The sequence below is a fragment of the Physeter macrocephalus genome, chromosome 2 (assembly GCF_002837175.3).
Source record: "Physeter macrocephalus isolate SW-GA chromosome 2, ASM283717v5, whole genome shotgun sequence".
In the NCBI taxonomy this organism is placed as follows: Eukaryota; Metazoa; Chordata; class Mammalia; order Artiodactyla; family Physeteridae; genus Physeter; species Physeter macrocephalus.
The window spans coordinates 18443966-18464641 of record NC_041215.1 but is presented as its reverse complement, the minus strand read 5'-3'; the positions used below and the strand labels follow the sequence as shown (position 1 = coordinate 18464641).

Genomic DNA, 20676 nt, shown 5'->3' with positions numbered 1-20676 from the left:
ATTATATATCTTGTATTTTTATATTTATATATGTTATATATATTTTATATTTATATATTTATTATATATTATAATATATTATATAATATTATTTATTATATTATATATTAAATTATTTTATTATTTATTTAATAATAATATTTTTTGTCTTTAAGTGCATTCCTTCAGTTCGCTAATTTAGAAGCATTCAACTTGACATCATGCTCTACAGCAAGTTTTGTGTTTTCAGTTTTTTAAAACACACAGTGAAACCCAGGAGTCAAAATCAGAACTTTAATAAATAAACACAGCATTGCCAATCCCTGTCCCAAACGAAGGAGAAGGACAAGAAGCGGCAGGAACAGCGGCATAAATTCCAGTCCCAGCTCTGCAGCTTGTGAGCTGTGTGACCCTGGGCCAGTGAATTGACCTCTCTGTAGCTCAGCTTCCTCATCAGAACTCATCATATGAGTTCAATGCGAAGCTTCAGCAGAAAGATACAGGCAAAGTTCTAGGGACAGCATTGCCAGAGATATGGCTAAACAGAGGTCAGGTGTACATGGTATTGAGGTGGATGGGTCCCTGCTTCCTCAGGTCCTACCCAGCCCCTCCTCTGTCCCACTAACTCTGGCCTGCAGTGAACAAGTTCGAGACAGAGCTGGAGCGAAAGTGCTGTGAGGCTGGGCTCCGGGAGAGCCCAGTGGGGCTGTCGTGTGAGGAGAGGACCCATCATGTCCGCTTTGGACCAGTCTGCATCGCCGCTTTCCTGAGCTGCTGCCGTCTGTCTGAGGCCCTGACTCGGGAGGCCCGAGAGGCGCTGCTGCTTCTGGGGACAAGTGAGGGGGCCACGGCAGGAGGCACAGGGCCGGGGGGCTCCACTGAGGGACAGGGAGTGCCATGGACAGGTCAAGGGGTGACATGTGCCACGGAGGGGTGAGGTGGGAGGACCCCACTGAAGAGTCTGGTGGGTCGTGGGAGACATGCAAAAGAAACCCTGCCCCACATCTGCTCCCTACAGCGGATGAAGACGAGGACTTTGATGACATCTTCGAGGACCAGCCTGTCCGGAGCTTGTTCCCTGAAAGTTGGTTCTGGAAGAAGATTACTCTGCCCAAAAGTGAATCGGGGTAGGACTATGGCCCCCATGCCAGCCTCTGGTCCCTGGCCCGTCCATGTATCAGGGGCCATCCATCATGGCCAATGCCCCCCGGAGTGACATTGAGCTCTCAGCCTTGTTCCATGACAGGAAACTTCCTGGATGGGCATAAAGATCCCAGTGGGTCCCCCCAAATGATGTCCCTCTAGTGATAATTTCTCTAATTGGGTGACCCACTGACCCCTTCATAGGGATGGTAAGCCCAAGACAGTGACCCTCAATGAGAGGCTCTGTCCAGGCAGCACAGACTCACTTATGTTCCCTTCCCCCCTACCCTGGCACTTTCTGCAGCATCTCGCACCACAGCACCTTTGTGACCGTGCCAGATTCCATCACCACATGGCAGTTTGTGGCCGTCAGCGTCAAGGCTGGACAGGGTGACCCCACAAGCCCAGTGCTGAAGGACTAGGAGAACAGTGGCCCTGGCCAGTCCCGGGGCAGTTGGCCTCTGCTTAACGTCAAGTGCTCTCCTGGTTCTAGGTCTTTGCGTCTCTGACCCCTTTGAGCTGACAGTTATGAAATCATTCTTTGTGGATCTTAAGTTGCCCTTCTCCGTGATCAGGAATGAGCAGGTCCAGATCCAAGCTGTGCTGTACAATTTCGTGGCCTACCCGGTCAAGGTGAAGCCCCCAGCCTTCCCCTCTCCCCCCAAAACATGTCTGTCAGTGTGTTTTATAAGGGGGATGGGGTGTGTCCATTATTCGGAGGAGCCAGTGAAGTGGCAGCCTTTTTGAAAAAGTTTCTAAGACATTTTCCCATTTAAGCCTCACAATAACCCCAGGAGATGGATGCTATGACTGTTCTTGGTTTGGAGATAAGGAAACTTACCTGGCTTTCCCGAGATCACATAGCACCTAAGTGACAGAAGGGGCTTGAACCCAGGCAGGGTCTTTACTCTCAATCGTTATGCTACACTGTCACCTACCCAGGATCCTCAGGGTGGGGACAGGGAGGAGACTGTGACTCTAGGGTGCTGGGCCTCCTCATGCATCAGGACCCTCTAACTGCCCACCCTGCCCCAGGTCCAAGTGGAGTTCCCCCACAAGGAGCCACTGTGCAGTGCGGCAAAGCCAGGAGCCCCTTCCAGACAGGTGGTTGTCGTACCCCCCACCTCCTCCAAGACGGTGCCCTTCGTGCTTCTCCCACTTGAAACAGGCAAAGTGGATGTGGAGGTCAAGGTCGTGGGCTTTGGGGTCCAGGACCACGTGAGGAAGACACTCCTGGTCCAGGTAATAGGCACCCCCAGCCCTTGCTGCCAGTGCAGCGAGTGGGGCTTCTCCTGAGCTCCAGGCTGTGTGATTATGGGAGGGGCAGGTGGGCCCAAGATCAGTGAACAGGCCTCCAGGACAGGAGTGAGGTGCGAGACAATGATTTGAAAGTTCAATCACAGAGTCCCCACTTCGGGACTTTGAAGTCAGGCTCGGGTTCAAACCCTGTCTCTTCTGTGTGACCTTGGGCAAGTTACTTAACTTCTCTGAGCCTCTGTTTCCTCATTTGCAGGATGGGAATAATCTTCCTACCCACGAATAATCAGAGAGCTGTGAAAATTACCCACGACCAGTGCATGACCCATCAGTAATACTTTATTTACTTAACAAACACATTTTTTAGCACTTAGGATATAGCACTTTAAGAATATTAACTCACTGCACCCTCAGAACAACTCTATGAGGTAGGAACTACTGTACTCTCCCTTTTATGGATGAGAAAACTGAGACACAGAGGGGTGAAGTCATTTGCCCAAGGTCATGCAGCTAGGAAGCAAGAGCTGGGATTTGAACCCAGATCTCTGGGTCCCAGAGTCTGTGCTCTTTATAGCTAAGCAATACTTCCTCTTACTGTCATTATGACTGTCATTATGACTATTGTTTTTAACTTTCTTCTTCATTGCATCCTACAGGCAGGGGGTCAGATACAGCAAATATCCCATAGCATCCTCCTGAACCCCCAAGGTTTGTGGGGTCTTCAGGGAGCACGTGGGATCCTGGGACCATGCGCCAGTGGAGGGAGGTGCTGAAATGAGGGGATCTGGTCAGGGGGGAAGTCTGAGATTCTCCCAGAGTCTGCAGTCTAACCCTGACCTCCCCAGTCCCAGAACCTGCTTGTCACACAAGGTTGTCCCTGCTCAGGTCGGACCCAGATGGAGCTGGTGCCAAAACAGGACTTTTTGAACAAGATGCCCAACACAGAGGCAGAAGTGTTTGTCAGCATTCAAGGTGCCTAGACAGAGCTGGCTCCTGCGGGGGGCTGAGGAGGGGCTGGGGGTACCTATGGTCCCCATCGGGGAGCCATGGTAGCTTAGACCATGCCCACCTGACAGGTGACATCCTTGGAGAGGCCATCCTGGGCAGCCTGACACCCAGAGAAACAAGGAGGCTGCTGAGGGTCCCCACTGGCTGCCCCGAACAGACGCTGAGCTCCCTGGCACCCGTGATCATCCTGGCGCGCTATTTGGATAGCACGGGCCAGTGGAACAAGGTTGGGGTGGAGGTCAGGGAGCAGGTCATGAAGAACATTGTCAGCGGTGAGAGTGGATCCCCTCCTGGGACCTCGATGAGGGTGTCTGGTACTCTTGGGGAGGGTGGCTGAGGTACCCCTGGGGTACCCCCATGGAACTTCCCAGACAATAGCACCCAAACTCTGACTCTTCTCCCAGATGACAACCTGATCCCAAGTCCCCCAGGTGACCCCCAATTGTGACCCCCCCATTATTCCTTCACCCTGACCCCTCTCCCGGGCTACAAGTCTCATAACAAACACCCTGGTTAACCCCAAAGCAGCAACCTCCCAGGTTATGTTATATTCAGACACTGTCCCAGGTTATAGCCAATCAGTTCCACGCCCTGGGCTACACCCCCAGGGAACATCCAGGCAGAAAACTCCAGAATAGTCCCAGGTGGTGGCCTTCCGGTTATACCTGAATGCTAATACCTTCCCAGGTTACATCCAAACCCCCCAGGTAACAACCATAGATACACACCCCGGTTACACCCTGACAGAGACCCTCAAGTTAGTTTGGACGCTGACCCCGTCTCCCTGGTTACACACAGATGCCAACTCTCCATCCAGCTGCTCTGGATGGTGCTCCTCCAAGCAACACCCAGACACTATCATCCCCAGTGTGAAACCCAAACAGTAAACCTCCAGGTAGCCTTCAGATAATACCCAAGTAGCAATGCTCAGAATCCACCCAAGAGGTGCCCTCTCCAGAATACACCCAGGAGTAACATCCTCTGACTACACAGACACACTGACGTCTCTAGTTTACAGCCAAGAAACAACCCCCAAGAAAACACCCAGGCAGTGGCCCCTCAGGATACGCCCTTTCCTGGGTTTCACCTTCCATGTTCCCTCCTAGCAGTAATTCCCAGTCACACCCCAATGGCACAGTTTCCCAGTTTACTCCCAGATACAGCTGTACCCTGGTTCCCACTGTCACATGTGGCCATGACCTTCGTTTACACCTGGGCCCTGCAGCTCCCTCCTTAACGCACCTGGACCAGTCCCCTCCTCCAGGTTACATCTAGATATGATGCACCCCTAAGTCCAACCCATACCCTGCCCCCCAGATCATGCCTGGTAACTAACGCCCCCTTCACAGCCACACCCAAGCACCAACTCTCCCGGTAAATTCCCATCCACCTGTTTTCCCAGGGTACAGCCGGATGCTGTCCCACCGGAGCCCAGATAGCACCTACCACACCAGCAAGGGAAACCCAGGAAGCACCTGGTAAGGATGAGGACACTGGTAGGAAGAAGCCTGAGGGACCAGCCTGGGGCTTGATGACCCCAGAGGTATCCCCACTGAGGGGTCTTGGGGCAGGCAGCCCGCAGGCCAGCAGCATTCCAAGTTGCCGTGGTCTCTGGGGTAGACTCCTCCATAGTGTAGACGTCCCCGTCCTAGAACCCCCTTGGTGACCGTTGTCAGCCATCACCCACCCTGTCTCCCTTCCAACAGGCTCACGAGTTACGTATTCCGGGTCTTCGCCCTGGCCTACCCTACCATGACAATCGGGGCGCTCGACCCTGAGTCTCTCTGCACCATCGCCAACTGGATCATCACCCAGAGGCAGGCGAAGGACGGGAGCTTCTTGGAGAAAAGCCCTGTGGTCATGGGGTCCATGCAGGTGCCCATCCCCCCACCCCACCTGAGCCATTCAAACAAAACCCAAGGGCTCCGCACACAGGGAGGGGCATTTCAGCCCCCTGACGTGTTCCCAGGTAGAATGCGAACAGGAAAGAGCCGAGGTCCGGCACCAAGGCATCACATCTCCCTGCTCTGGACCATGCTGCACTCTGTTACAATGTGGGGAGGCTGGGCACATCTGGGACCTATCCCCCCACCCCTACTTCAAGGAGTTGCCAGTCCCGGCCCACCTCTCTCTGGGTCTGAGTCCTCCTTGTCTCCCCCAGCCAACACACCCATCGCTACCAATTGTTCCTCCACACCAGCCTCCAGAAACAGCTTTCAAACAGCCTGGGAGGTCTCTCCCCTGCTCAAACACCTGTGGCAGTCACCTACAGACAAACACAGTCACCTACAACAGTATCTCTCTACTATATCCTTCTCTTCTGTATCTCCTCCCAAGCTTCACCCCTCAATACTCCCTGCTCACAGGTCCTCCCAACTCACCTCCGTATCTTTGCTTAGGCTGCTCTCTCAGCATGGTATACTCACGCCTCATCCCCTTTTTCCCCTGCACCTGGTCAAATTATGTTTTCTCTTTAGATTTAGATCAGACACCACCTCCTCTAAGTCTCCCCCGAATACCAGCCCTGTCCTGTGCACCTATCACGTTAGGGATGTGATTTATTCACTCATTCAACAAACATTTATACAGCAACTGCTGTGTGCCAGGCCTTGTGCTGGGGAGAGGGGAGACACAGAGGTAAACAAGACAGTGACAGCCCCTGCTTGTAGAACGGACAAGCTGGGTAGTGGGGGGCAGACAGAAGTTCACCAAATAATTATAACTAGTGATTGTTTAAGTCACAGCTGTGCCAAGTTCCATGGGAGAGAAAAGCAGGAGATAGGATTTAATAGGAGCCATGCCCAGCGCTGGGGGGTGTCAGGGGTAGCCTACAGGCGGAAGTGACAGTAAAGCAGCAACTTGAAAAAGGAATAGGAGACAGCGGAGGAAAGAATGGAAAACAGAGCTCCAGGCAAAGGGAACAGCGTGTGCAAAGGCCCTGAGGCTCTGGTATGATTGAGGACGGGGAAAAGAGACCAGTGTCATCAGAGCCCAAAGATGGCAAAGAGGTGATCCATCCCTTTCCTCCTGGGAAGGAGGAAAGACGCCAGGTCCTGGAGCCTGTGGGGCTTTGCAGTAGTCTGTTCAGGGTTTGCTTCTCCTACACTGTGAGTCCTCCAGGGAGAAAAGCAGGTCTGGTTCATCACAGTCAGCAAATGTTGCTGAATAAAACTCTGGATGGATGAATGAACCAGCAAAGACAGAATGCACCCCCAAAAGAAGGGGGGGACTGTGTGAGCGAAAGCCCTACATGGTACAGGAAGGCGGTACACAAAGGAGTTACAAACACAGTAACAGTAAGACAGCCTCACAGATCTGAGTTTCTTTCCACCAACGAACGTTTATCAGGCACCTATAATGTGCCAGGCACTGCTTTAAGCACTGGGGACTCAGGGCAAACAAATCAGACAAAAATCCCTGTCCTCATGGGGCAGACATTCTAGTGGAGGACAGACAGGCAATTAGCATAATAGAGGCATAAATGATGTGGCATGTTATAAGTGATGCGGGAAAAATGCTGAGAAAGGGGGATCAAGGTGGGAAGGGTGAAATTTTGGAAGGCTTCCTGAGGAGATGATATTTATACAGAACTGGAGAGGTGAGGGAGCAAGTCCTGTGGATAACTAAGGAGAGAGTGACCTAAGCAGAGGGAGGAGCATGTGCAAAGGTCCTGAGACTGGAATGTGCCCAATATTTTGGAGGAAAAGTGAGGAGCCCAGTGTGGCTGGAACAGAGTGAGCAAGGGGAGAGGGGGAGGAGGGGAGGGCAGGGAGGGGATGGGACAGATTGTGCAGGGCCTTGCGAGCCAAAGGGAGGACTTGAGCTTTTCCTCTGAGTGAGGTGGGAGCCACAGAAGGCTCTGAGCAGAGGGTGGATGTAAACTGACTCAAGAGTTCACCGGCTTCATTGGCCACTGTGAGAAGAAGAGACTTTGGGGTATGTATTAGTTTCCTAGGGCTGCTGTAACAAAGTACCACAAACTGGGTGGCTTAAAACAACACAAATCTATTTATTTTGTCCCAGTTCTGGAGACTAAAAGTCCAAGATTAAGGTCTCGGCAGGGCCATGCTCCTTCTGAAGGCTCGTTGGGGCATGGGGTGGGAATCCTGCCTTGCCTCTCCTAGCTTGGTGGTTCCTGCCAATCCTTGGTACCCCTTGGCTTATAGCCACATCACTCCAATCTCTGCCTCCATCTTCACATGGCTCTCTTCCTTCTGTGTGTGCCTTCTTATATGGACACCAGTCATTGGATACAGGGTCCCCCTAATCCAGTATAACCTATTCTTAACTTAGCTCATTACATCTACAAAAACCCTATTTCCTAATAAGATCACACTCTGAGGTTCTGGGTGGACAAGAATTTGGGGGGGAAATTATTCATTCCCATACAGGGATTGAGGGTGGAACTTGGGAGACTAAAGAGGAGTTTGAACCTTGTCGGTCATTTACTAGCAATGGGGACACTTCACCTTCTGACCCTCAGTTTGCTCATCAGGAAAATGGAGCTGCTGCAAGAGTGTTTTGAGCTAGCATAGAGAGCTTAGCACAGCACCCTCCATGGCTGTCAACTTTTCTTAGTAAAGCAGACCCCACACAGGTAAATGTCAAGATAGCTTCTCCTCGTCTACCTCTCTCCTCATCCTGCTTTCAGCATCATCCAGCCCAGAGCTGAGCACCTGGGAGCTTTTCAGGGTCAGTCAGGAGAGATTGGGGAAGGTGTCTCCAAGATGGTAAAGGGATTATGGGTGTGGTTCTGCATCCACAGGGTGGCTACCAAGGCTCGGAGGCAGATGTATCCCTCACAGCTCTTGTCCTGATCGCTCTGAATGAGGGGAAGGAGTTGTGCAGCCAGAAGATACCGGTAGGACCCAAAGACGACGGCAGGGTCTGCAGGGTGCCATACCCCCCGCACACAGGGAGCTCCCCTGCCCTCGTGTCCTTCTTAGTGCTTTCCTCTCTTCTAACTCCCAGACACCTTTCCTCTGATCACCTCCCTCCAGCCTCTTCTCTTGACTTTCTAGAATTTGGCTGCCAGCATGAAGCAAGCCGGTGACTTCCTGGAGAAAAAACTCCCCCACATTCAGACAACCTTTGCCATGGCCATAGTCTCCTATGCTCTGGCCCTCACCAGGAGCCCCCGAGCCAACGACCGCCTGGACAGCTTTGCCAGCCAGGGTGGGTGTGGGCCACTTTGCCACCAACTACGTGTTAACCACAGTCACGGGGGGCAGAGAGAGGGGCATTGTATGATCTCAAATCCAGCGAAATGTGATTCTTCATTTATGAGCACCCGTGGTGTGCCAACCCTTGAAGCTCAGACCCTGAGAAACCACGGTGAACAAGACTGATGTGGTCCCTGCCCTCAAAAGTCCCATCGTTCCTGGGGGAGGCGGGTAGAAGACAAACAGATCAAAAGAGAATTACAAATTGAGACAGGTGCTGAGATAATAACATACAAGGTGGGTGGTAGCGATGATGAGGGGAGGGGAGTATAGACTGGAGAACTGGGAAGGCCTCTGTGAAAAGGGGACCCCTCAGCTGGAATGAAAGATGAGAAAGCTCACCTACGTGAAAGGCCAAGGATGTTCCAAGCGGAGGGAATGGCACGTGCAAATGCTCTGAAGTGGGAAAGTGCTTGGTATGTTCGAGGATGGAGAGAAGGTCACAAGACATAGGAAACTGAGAGGGGTTTGCTTCCCATGGCCTGCCCTATCCCATCCCTGAGGGTCCTGATCTCATCCTCTCCATTCCCCAAGTCAAGAGGAGTGGAGGTAGAAAAACGCACTTGCAGTGGGACCGAGAGGGATGTCGAGGAGCTTCTTTGAACCTCAATTGCCCCAACTCTAAATAGTGTCCCTGTCTCCTAGAGTGGTTCTGAAAAATGCAATGTCCATACGTCTCCTCAGCAAAGGTTTTCACATAAAGTAGGTGCTCGATAAAATAGCAGATGAGAAAAACTGGGCAATATGACACGAGGAGGGGGCAGGTTTAGGTAGGTGGGCCCAGATCTGCGTGACAAGGTGGGCATCCATCTTCTAGACAAAACCCACTGGCCAGTGGCCGACCTGGACACGGGCTCCCTGTACACCATCGAGGCCACGGCCTATGCGCTGATGCAGAAGTTGGAGCTGGGTCGGCGCGATGAGACGCATGCCATCGCCAAGTGGCTACTGGAGAAACGGGAGCTGGGAGGAGGCTTCCAGTCCACCCAGGTGACCGGAGCCTCGGAAACTGGGGGTGGAGGTGGGGGGCTGGGGGGATGGGTCGCTAGCCGAGGCGCTGACGCTACTGGCCCACCGGAAGGAGCTGTCCGGGGTTCTCGCGCCCCACGGGGCTCCGGTGCGCCGTCAGTGGTGCCGATCCGACGCCCCCATCCCAACACCCAGACCACGGTCGTGGCCATAGAGGCCCTCACCCGCTTCCGCGAAGCTGTCCCCTTCGACGGTGTCCAGGATCTCCGCGTCCAGATCAGAGCCCCCAAGAGAGCCTTGAATATGGAATGGCTCATCGATGAGAACAATGCCTACCAGCTGCGGTCAGCAAAGGTATGGAGCTAAGGGGCAGCTGGGAAGTCCACACAGAAGTTGCACTGGAGATGAGACCAAGAGTCTTGTCCCTGGCAATCTCCCCTCACCAATATTATCTAGTCACCATGAGCTATACTATCAATGTATTGGTTCCTTCATTCCACAAACATTTCCTGAGCACCTACTGTGTGCCAAGCATTCTCCTGGGTTACATTATGAAACATCTGTGGTCCCTACTCTCAGAGCACTTACAGTCTAGAAAGAAATTAAGACAATAGATATAATTCTACATTCCACTTTCAGCTTTCAGAACACAGGGGAACGAAATAAGTGCGTAAAGGACAAAATAACCTGGGTATGGGGAGTAAGGTAATCTCCATGACCTTACTCCATGAAGGAGGTGATATTCACCTTCAATTATTCAATCATCTTTACTGAGCACTTACTGTGTGTCAGACACTGTTCTAGGTTCTGGGAATATGGCCATGAACAAGACAGAAAAAAAAAAATCCCTGTCCCTGTAGAATTTTATATTTTAGTGGGGATAGACGAAAAAGTGATGTGAATAAGTAGAATATGTAATGTGTTAAATGCTGGCAAGTGGCATGGGAAAGAATTAAGCAGGCAGGGGGTGGGAACATCAAGGAGTTGTAATTAGGCTGGAGAGGGAAGGTCTCACCAAGAAGGTAATGTCTGAGCAAAGACCTTACGGAAAGGCAGATGTGATCCTTGTGGATATCTAGGCAGAACAAACAGCAAGTGCAAAGGCACTGAGGCAAGAGTGTTCTAAGAACAGCAAATGGGATTTAAGCAGGGGTGATGTGATTGGATGTGAATTTGTAAAATTTTGCTCCGGCTGATGAGGGAAGAATGGATGAGGGAAACAAGAGTAGACGCAAGGACTTCCCTGGTGGTCCAGTGGGTAAGACTCCGCGCTCCCAATGCAGGCGGCCCAGGTTTGATCCCTGGTCAGGGAACTAGACCCCTCATGCGTGCCACAACGAAGATCCCGTGTGCCGCAACTAAGACCTGGCTCAGCCTAAATAAATAAATATTTTTTTAAAAAAGAAGGAAAAGTAAAACCATCTTCATGGAGAAAGGTGGGAGAGTCACTAGACCCCAAGTTAGGGCAATAACTGAGGCCCCAGTGCCCGTGCATGCTTTCCTCTCCATCCCCACTGCGTGTAAGCCATATTTTGCTGCTGCTTCTCCCCTCAAATCCTCCTCCCCTCTCTTTTCAGTTCTCTGCCCAGGATGACCTAGAGATCAAAGCCAGCGGCAGTGGAAGAGGCACCATCTCAGTAGGTCTTGTGTTCCTTAGCTAGAGCCCAGGGCTCCCCCAGTTGGTGGAAATAGAGGCAAATATAGACTCCAAAACAAGATTGAAATCAGCAATAATCTTAGCTACCGTTTAGGACACAACCATTTGTTAGGAATCAATCTAAGGGCACCTCAAACCGCCCCCCTTCCGAGAAGCTGGTAAAAATATGGGCTCCATTTGATGGGTGGGGAAATAGAGGTTTTCACTTTCAGTAAGTCAAGAGTCAGGGAAGACAGAGGCCAGAGATCTTTGGACCCCTCTGGCCCTCCTATGTTGGATCCCTGAAGGGGTCTCTTTCCTTGCCCCCCAAAGAAAGATTCTCCCGCCAGGGTGCCTCTCAAGACCCAGAGAACAACTCCACCCTTCCTCCAATATCTGAAGGCTCCATTACATCGTCTGGCCCTATGCCCTATGACCCAGGAGGACAGCCTTCTTTGTCACCAAATTCAAGGTAGCCTGCTATCATGTTTCAGGCCATGGAGCCACGGTTGAATCTCTGCCTTTGTTGTGTGACCTCAGGCAAGTTACGCTCCACCTTAAACTTCAGCTAATTTTAAATTACAGAAAATAAGAAATTCAGTCCCTGGGTCGAACTAGCCACATTTCAAGTACTCAATGGCCACATGTGCGGACTTCCCTGGCTGTCCAGTGGTTAAGACTTCCTGCTTCCATCGCAGGGGGCACGGGTTCGATCCCTGGTCGGGGAACTAAGGTCCCGCATGCCGCATGGCACAACCAAAAAGATTCTCCCGCCAGGGTGCCTCTCAAGACCCAGAGAACAACTCCACCCTTCCTCCAATATCTGAAGGCTCCATTACATCGTCTGGCCCTATGCCCTATGACCCAGGAGGACAGCCTTCTTTGTCACCAAATTCAAGGTAGCCTGCTATCATGTTTCAGGCCATGGAGCCACGGTTGAATCTCTGCCTTTGTTGTGTGACCTCAGGCAAGTTACGCTCCACCTTAAACTTCAGCTAATTTTAAATTACAGAAAATAAGAAATTCAGTCCCTGGGTCGAACTAGCCACATTTCAAGTACTCAATGGCCACATGTGCGGACTTCCCTGGCTGTCCAGTGGTTAAGACTTCCTGCTTCCATCGCAGGGGGCACGGGTTCGATCCCTGGTCGGGGAACTAAGGTCCCGCATGCCGCATGGCACAACCAAAAAAAAAAAAAAAAAGCCACGTGTCTAGTGGTTGCCACACGGACAGCACAGAGAGAGACTATTGCCAACGTTGCGGGAAGGTCTATTACAGAGCTGGCCTGCCTAGACTATATAGGGTGTTCTGGCCACTGAACACAGGGATTGAACGGGAAAGACCTCGCTGTGAATTCCCCATGGGGCAGAGAGCTGGGGAGGCAGGAACTGAAGCAAGGAGGAAAGGAGTAAGTGTGGATGGGCTCTGACGCCTCCCCCGCCCACCCCCGACAGATCCTCACCATGTACCACAGGTCTCCAGAGTCCTGGGAGGACACCTGCAACCTGTACCACCTGAATGTGACTCTTCACACAGCCCCGAAAGGTGAGCCTGAACCCAGGGATAACCAGCTCTTCTTTTTTATTACTTTATTTTAGCTATCATTCAGTAAGCATCTCTATTGCTTTATTCAGCCATTCAACAAATATTTTTCTAACATCTTTATTGGAGTGTAATTGCTTTACAATGGTGTGTTAGTTTCTGCTGTATAACAAAGTGAATCAGCTATACGTATACATATATCCCCATATCTCCTCCTTCTTGCGTCTCCCTCCCACCCTTCCTATCCCACCCCTCTAGGTGGACACAAAGCACCGAGCTGATCTCCCGGTGTTATAAGGCTGCTTCCCACTAGCTATCTATTTTACATTTGGTAGTGTATATATGTCCATGCTGCTCTCTCACTTCGTCCCAGCTTACCCTTCCCCAACAAATATTTTCTGAGCATTTACTAGGTGCTGCACCCTGTTTCTTGGCCCTGGGAACATAGGCATGAACAAGAAAAATATCCCTTCTTCTCCTGGAGCCCACATTCTAGTAGAAGGACACAAACAATACAACAATAACACTATATTATACTTTTATTGTTATTTATAACATAAGTGAATCTGCATTGTAAAATATAAATATGAAGCATAATAGCAGGTGATGATAAGTACCATATAAAATAAAGTAGGAAAAGGTGCTACAGACTTGGAGGAAATCCAGGGGAAGCTCTCTGAGGAGGTGGCGTTTGAGATGAAACATGAAAGAAGTGAGAGTGAGCCAGGAAGGATCTGAGGGAAGAGCATTCCAGGCAGACAGAACAGCAGGTGCAAAGGGCCTGAGGGAAGAATGAACTCACCTGGTTTGAGCAACAGCAGGGAGGCCAGTGTGGCTCCAGAGGAGCAAGGGGTAGAGTTTTAGGAGAAAGAGTTGGAGAGGTGATGGGGCAGATGGTGCAGGGACTTACAAGCCATGGTGAGGACTCTAGCGTTTGCTTGGAGTGAAACAGGAGCCAGAGAGGGCTCTGAGTAGAAGAGGGGCATGACCTAGCACAGGGTCGCACAGGCTCCCTCTGGCCGCTGTGGGGGAAACAGACTATAGAGGGCACAGGTGGAAGTTGGGAGACCAAGGAAGAGGTGACTGCACTGGTCCTGCAGGAAATGATGGGGCCGGACCAGGGAGGGGACTGTGGAGATGATCAGAAATGGATTCCAGAGTTTCCAGTCTGGGGTACCAAGAAGAAAGAGACAGGACTTTGCCACTGGGAGCTCACTGTCAGGGTAGGGGGAAACAAGTCTCACCAGTCCCAAGACTTTTAGGGACTAAAAGTGACCAAGACTTTGGTTTGGAGCCCATTTCTTAATTGTAGTAGTAGCAGTAGTAGTAGTAATATGATAATGGTAGTAATACTACAGTAATAATAGCTGACAGTTATAAAGCACTAATCAGGCATTATGTTAAATGCTTTACTTGTATTAACTCACTTAAAATTAACCAGCCGGGTTGGGAATATTATGATCCCCATTTACAGTTTAGGAAACCAAAGCACAGAGAGGTTAAACAACTTGCTCAAAGTCATAGCAGAGCCAGGATTGGAACCCAAGAAGCTGGCTCCAGAGGCTGTGTTACCCAGCCTCTAAATTCCTGCCTTCTCTCTGCAGATAATAAAAAGGGGGAAGCGACCTTTCAGCTCCGGATGGAAACAAGGTCAGGTCACCAGGATCTTGGACTGGGCAGGAGGAAGGACCCACTTCCTGGAATCCAGGCTCCTTAGCAGCTCTCCCTGTGTACTGAGTGGAGGGAGGGAACCAGCCAACCTTGCCTCTCCATGCCTGCCCCCCATCCCTACCTCTCCTCCTGCCCTCCCCTGCCTGTCCTCCATTCTGCTCCCTACCCCACGCTTCCATTGTTATCTACCATCCTGCTACCCCAACCCTGCCCCCCAGCTTTCCCTGTCCCAGAAAGGCGGGCTCCTGCACGGTGAACATGCACCATGACCCAGATGCCCAGGGCTAGCTCTGAACCCCATGACTCTCCCCTCTCTTCATCTTGTCCAGACATTCCAGCCCTCACCCCAATCTGTCTCTGTCTCCCAAATACCCTCACCCAGGTCTGTCCCAGATTTAAAAAAAAATGTATTGAGCACCTAATTGGTGCCAGGCTCTGTTCTAGGAGCTGGGGGCACAGCTGTGAGCAAGGCAGCTCCTCCCTGCCTGGTGGAGCTCACAGACTATCAGGGGAGACAAACAATAACCGAATAATCACCCAGAATCAATGCAAAATGACAACCGTGATTAAATGTGGCAAAGGAGAGGTCCACGGAGCCACAGGAGGGCAAATTAGAGAATGACCTGGTGTGCGGGCTGGGGAAGGCTTCCCAGAGGGGGTGATGCATCAGCTGAAATTGCAAAGATGACAGGATTTTCCAGGGCAAAGAGGGAGGAAGAATTCCAGGCTGAGAGAACGGCATGTGCCAAGGTCCAGTGGCAGGCGAGAGACTGACACTTCAGAGCCATCAGTCAGAGGCCGGAGGGGAAGGAGGTGAAGTGAAAGGATGAGGCCAGGTGTTTTGGTAAAGCAAGGAGGTTAAGCAAGGAGGCAACATACCAGATTTCTGTTTGCTACAGCTGTATTCTCTTGGGGGCAGAGGAGTGACAGGGAGACACAGGAGAAGGCTACTGCCCTTGCCCAGGCGAGAGGTGATGACAGTGGGAGGGTGGGAGAGGGGCAAAGGGACAGTGGGAGGACACTGGTGCTGTGAAATCCCCAGGTACCAGGGTCATCAAGAGGCCACAATGACCATCATGGAGGTCTCCCTGCTCACCGGCTTCTACCCCAACCAGGATGACCTCAAACAGGTAATGAGCAGGGCGGGGATGTCCTGGCAACATCCCACATTCCCCGAGTGGGTGCAGAACAGCATCTACCTGGGTCAAGACCCCCAGGTTACTGCCCCACAGTCCCTGCCCCAAGGTCAGCGGCCATGGTCACTTCTGGGGGACTCCCTGTATGACCTTAGCTAAATTCTCGCCCTGATTGTGCCTGAGTTTCCCCAACAGTGGGGCTGATTGGACAAGGGCCGGGAGCTCTGAGAGTTGCTTCACACTAACTGGAGCTCCCAGGGCTGGGTGCCTTGGAGGATCTCTGCCGACCGCGCAGTCCTCACCCTCTGCCCCAGCTCACGAGCGACGTGGAGAGGTACGCCTTCCAGTATGAGACCAAGACGACCTCCAGCGACAGCACTGTTGTCCTCTACCTGGAGAAGGTGAGAAAGGCCAGGTGTCCTCTGCCAGAGGTCCGTGGGCAGCCAGATGGGCGGAGAAACCACAATCAGCACCCTGGTCAGTGTTGTCCGAGAGCCATGCCCTCTGAGGTCAGCTCCTCAGTATTCAGGGCCACGCGGTCAGTGGTTATGGCCAAGGCCCTGTGGTCAGTACCCCATGCTCAGTGGCCCTGATCAGCTCAGACAGGAATTCCCTTCTCCAGCTCTCCCACACGGCAGACACGGTGCTGGGCTTCCGCGTCCACAGGATGCTGCAGGCAGAGTTCCTGCAGGCTGCCCAGGTCATGGTCTACGACTACTACGAGCCTTGTGAGCAGGGGCCTGGGGGTGGAGGGGTATCCCGGGAGGGTCCAGGGCCTGAGAAGGACTGGGCCAGAAAAAAAGGGAGGGGTGAGGGGCGGGGCCAAAAAGGGAGAATGGGGCGTGGCAGAGGGGGTCCTTGGCTCCGTGGGAGGGGTGGCCAAGAGGGCGCCGGAAGGGAGCCAAGGGGCGTGGTGATGAGGGGCGTGGCCTTCCTTGGTGGTTAAAGTGGCCCCGGGGGGGCCTGGAAGCCGCTGAGAAGGGACTTGGCGTGGCCCGCTGGGTAAGAGTGGGCCAGAAGGGGGCAGGCTCTTTAAAGAGGAGGGACCTGTTAAGGGGGTGGCTGGGCGGGTCAGGTGGGGCGGGGCCTGCTGGGGGCGGAGCCAGACGTGCACCCAGCCCCCAGGAGCACTGGCCCAAGCCAACCCCGGTCACTCGCCTCCTCTCGCAGCCCGGAGGTGCAGCTCCTTCTACAACCTGCCCACAGAGCACGCTTCCTTGAGGAAGATCTGCCACAGAGACGTGTGCAGATGCGCCGAGGGTGAGATCATGGGGACACGGAGGGCTGGGACTGCCAGGCTAGGGGTTCAAGAGCTTTTCATCACTTCCTGGGTGCCTTCTGGGCTGAGTTTAGACAGAGAGAGAGAGAGACAGAGAGATAGCAAGACAGAGACAAAGAGAGACAGAGAAAAGGAGACCCAGAGACAGAGAATGACACATACACTCAGGCACAGCCAAAGATCAGGCGAATCAGAGACACAGACACGGAGGGACACATAATAAACTCAGATGAGAGAAACAGAAAAGAAAAAGACCAAATGGAGAGACAGAGGAGGAGAGAGCACCCTACAGATCAGAAAGGCCAGACCCAGAGACCAGCGGCTGCCGCCTGGGGCCGGATGGGGATCAGATGGGAGGAAGGCCCCTCCGCCAGTGCAGCTAGAACAGCCGCCCCCCTCCCCCAACCTTCCAGAACAGTGCCCATCCCCAAAGAAGGACAGCAACCACCTGCAGCAGGAGGAGCTCCAGGCAGCAGCCTGTGAGGTTGGCGTGGACTTTGGTGAGTGTGGGGAGTGGCAGGGGGCAGGGGGCGGCCCACCTGCAGGCTGGACACCAACACGACACCCTCCTGGACCCCTTCCCCAGTGTACAAGGCCAGGCTGGAGTCTGTGGAGACCTCCGCCTCCAGCCCCTACATCTACTACAACATGCAGCTCCAAACCATCATCAAGAGTGGTATGTCCAAGATGGCAGAGGAGGGGGCGTGGGGGCCTACCCTGGGGGTCCCAATGCAGAGGAGGGCCAGGCCTATGCAAGCTCACACACTGGTTCTCCTCTCCTCCAGGCACGGACTCTGTCAAGCCCCTCACCATGAAGAAATTCGTCACTCATGCCACCTGCCATGACTCCCTGGGGCTGCAAGAACACGAGACATACCTCATCATGGGCCAGACATCAGACCTGTGGAGAGTCAAATCTGAGTGCGTGGGGGGCTCCTGCTGCCCTGGGGACTCAGGCCTGGGCCCCCTTCCCTACCCCAGTCCAGTCCTTGGTATCAAAGTTTCTACTGCACCTGTCAACAGGAGTCTTGGGTTTCAGGGATGCCCTGAATGGAGGTGCAGGCTGTGCACTGCACAACTCCAGGGAACACCATTCATAAGGAGAGGTTGTAAATGTAGATGTAAATTTCCAACAGAGGGCAGGAAAGAGTCAGAGGGAGGGGAGCATTTTCTAATCCCCAGCAGTATGGGCTAGAGGTGGGGGGACCTGAGACGGCCTGGTGGAGTGGACACTATAAGCTGTGGCTCTGAGAGTCTGTCAGGCAGGGCAGAGGGGCAAGTCAGAAAGGTCTCCACACCTTCAAGGCACCCGGCTCTCCTCACCATCCTGGCCACCTCTTGCCCGCAGATACACCCATGTCCTGGGCAAGGAGACGTTCCTCACGCACTGGCCAGTGGATGGGGCAGTGGGCAAGAAGGAATTGCTGGACCAGCTGGAGGGGTTTTCAGAATATATGCACACCCATGGCTGCAAGTCCTGAGACCCTGAGGCCTCTGCTGCTCTCAGGGGGTTGTCTCCAATCACGCCCAGGTCCCTGGGCTTAACCGCAAATAAAGAGCAAGGAATATCATACTCAAACTCCAGACATGTGTTCCTGCCTTAGCATTCAGCAGGGGCCCTGCAGAACCTGCCCTGACATTGCTTGGACCTGCATCCTCCCACTCACTCCTACTCCAATTCCAATCACACTGGCCTTCTTTGTGTCCTTCCAACACCTGAGTTGATTCCTACCTCAGGGCCTTTGCACACACTGTCCCTTCCACCAGGTACACCTTCCTCCAGATGTCTTTATGGATTGAACACTTCCCTTATTTGGACTCTGTTTTAATGTCACTTCCTCAAAGATACTTGCTTTGGGGACTTCCCTGGCGGTCCAGTGGTAAAGAATCCGCCTTCCAATGCAGGGGATGTGGGTCCAATCCCTGGTCGGGGAACTAAGATCCCACATGCCGCGGGGCAACTAAGCCCACGCGCCTCAACAAGAGAGCCCGTGAGCCTCAAACTACAGAGCCCACGCTCTCTGGAGCCCGCGAGCCACAACTAGAGAGAGAGAAACCCGCACGCCACAACTAGAGAGAAACCCGCGTGCCGCAGCAAAGAGCGTGCATGCCGCAACGAAGATCCCGCGTGCCGCAACAAAGACCTGATGCAGCCAAAAATAAAGTTTAAAAAAAAAATTTTTTTTAAGATACTTGCTTTATAACATACCTAAAAATAGACCTCCTCCCATCACTCTCAGTAACACTTAAAAATAGATTGTATGTGATATTTATTGGTTTGATTGTTAGTTAATTGGGTATTTCTCCTGCCCCACAATATCAGCTCTTTAAGACCAGGGGCCATGTCTGTCTTGTTCACTGCGGTACTCCCAGTTCCTATAGCAAGGGCTGGTATATAGTAGGTGTTCAAGGAATGACTGTTGAATGAATGAGTGAATGAATGAATGAATGTAGCACCCACTCTGCAGTTGGTCCTGATGTAAGCTTTGACCGGGAACCCCAGGCAACTGGAGAAAGGAGACAAGGGGCAGGGGAGGATGCATGAGTTTCATCAATGTGGCCTGGAGGGGGGCGGGCACTGCCACTCCAAGGCAGCAGCCCATGGGGGTTGAGGGAGTGCTGGAGAGACTACAAGGCATCCAGGATGGCTTGAACTTGGGATGTCAAGGACAGGCTGAAGGTGAGAGGGAGAAAAAGAAAGATGGGGTTTTGAACACCAGGCTAGAGGGCTTGGTCATTATCAAGGGCAGTGGGGAGCCATGGAAGGTGTTTGAGCAGGAGAGGAATTGACCAGCTCTGAAGTGGAAAGGCCCAGCTGACTGACGGGCAGGAACTGACTTGATGGCAAGAAACCTGAAGAGGAGGTGGGGTTTGGGGCCACAGGATAGCATGGCAGCAGCTGCCTGAATTCTAACTCTGCCTCCACCTCTTCCTGGCTGTGTGACATTAGCCCATTTACTCACCTCCTGTGCTTCAGTTTCCTCACCTCTAACATTACTTCCCTCAGAGAGTTCTTGTGAGTACCCAGCACATAGTAATTATTCAATAAACCTTCGCTGGCCTAATTATCAATGAGCCAGACAAGAGGCCTTGGGGAGGGAGTAAAGCTGCTGGAATCCACACGACAATCAGAGAAGAAAATCAGACCACAGCAACCCCTGCTCAAAACCCTCCCAGGTTCCCACTGCTCTGACACTGCAGCACTCAAGGCCCTGCAATGTGGCCCCGTCAACCTCCCTGACCCCAAGTCCCCCAACTCCCCACTCACTCCACTCCGGCACACAGGCCGTCTTTCATGGTTCCCAGAAACTCCAAGCTCTTTCTTGCCTCTGGGCCTTTGCATAAGCTGTTCCTTCTGGCCCCAAACACTTTTCCCATGACTGCTTTCTCCTCACCCTTCAAGTCTCCCATCAGAGAGGCCTTCTCCAAGCACCCTCTCTGGATGCAATTGCATCCTTCCCCTGAAGTTATCTCTCCCTGCAACCTGATTTTTTCCTTCCGAGGAAACGTCACAGTGCATAATGATAAATTAGATTCTTTACTTACATCTTTGCTGTCTGTCTCCCCTACTGGACTGGGAGCCCCAGGAGAGCAGGGAGGCTATCTGTCTTGGTCACAGATGTAATTGCAGCAGCTCAGTGAGGGCCTGGCACATAGTAGGTGTTCATTTTGCTGAATGAAGGACTAAATAAATAAAAGAATGAAAGACAGTGAGAGAGAAGGAAAAGAGGGAGGGATAAAGGGAGAGAGAGAGAGATAAAGAGAAAGGAAGAGGGACTTCCCTGGTGGCGCAGTGGTTAAGAATCCGCCTGCCAATGCAGGGGACACGGGTTC

The 20676-nt window shown here is 52.4% G+C and overlaps 1 protein-coding gene across 1 annotated transcript in view; it reads left to right on the top strand.

The window, feature by feature from the left end:
* Positions 1 to 18086, top strand: part of LOC102974554 (complement C3-like) — a 27972-nt gene extending 9886 nt beyond the window's left edge. The window contains exons 17-40 of the mRNA XM_024134391.1: positions 618 to 815; positions 998 to 1106; positions 1427 to 1512; positions 1616 to 1755; positions 2158 to 2364; positions 3036 to 3087; positions 3265 to 3351; positions 3456 to 3659; positions 4790 to 4865; positions 5094 to 5262; positions 8153 to 8248; positions 8409 to 8562; positions 9427 to 9599; positions 9774 to 9932; positions 11156 to 11215; positions 12669 to 12759; positions 14361 to 14406; positions 15470 to 15557; positions 15878 to 15964; positions 16186 to 16291; positions 16734 to 16823; positions 17256 to 17342; positions 17429 to 17518; positions 17628 to 18086. Of these exons, the coding sequence (XP_023990159.1) occupies positions 618 to 815; positions 998 to 1106; positions 1427 to 1512; positions 1616 to 1755; positions 2158 to 2364; positions 3036 to 3087; positions 3265 to 3351; positions 3456 to 3659; positions 4790 to 4865; positions 5094 to 5262; positions 8153 to 8248; positions 8409 to 8562; positions 9427 to 9599; positions 9774 to 9932; positions 11156 to 11215; positions 12669 to 12759; positions 14361 to 14406; positions 15470 to 15557; positions 15878 to 15964; positions 16186 to 16291; positions 16734 to 16823; positions 17256 to 17342; positions 17429 to 17518; positions 17628 to 18037 (3065 nt within the window). The 3' untranslated portion in view covers positions 18038 to 18086. The remainder of the gene's footprint in view (positions 1 to 617; positions 816 to 997; positions 1107 to 1426; positions 1513 to 1615; positions 1756 to 2157; positions 2365 to 3035; positions 3088 to 3264; positions 3352 to 3455; positions 3660 to 4789; positions 4866 to 5093; positions 5263 to 8152; positions 8249 to 8408; positions 8563 to 9426; positions 9600 to 9773; positions 9933 to 11155; positions 11216 to 12668; positions 12760 to 14360; positions 14407 to 15469; positions 15558 to 15877; positions 15965 to 16185; positions 16292 to 16733; positions 16824 to 17255; positions 17343 to 17428; positions 17519 to 17627) is intronic.
* The last annotated feature ends 2590 nt before the right edge of the window (positions 18087 to 20676 follow it).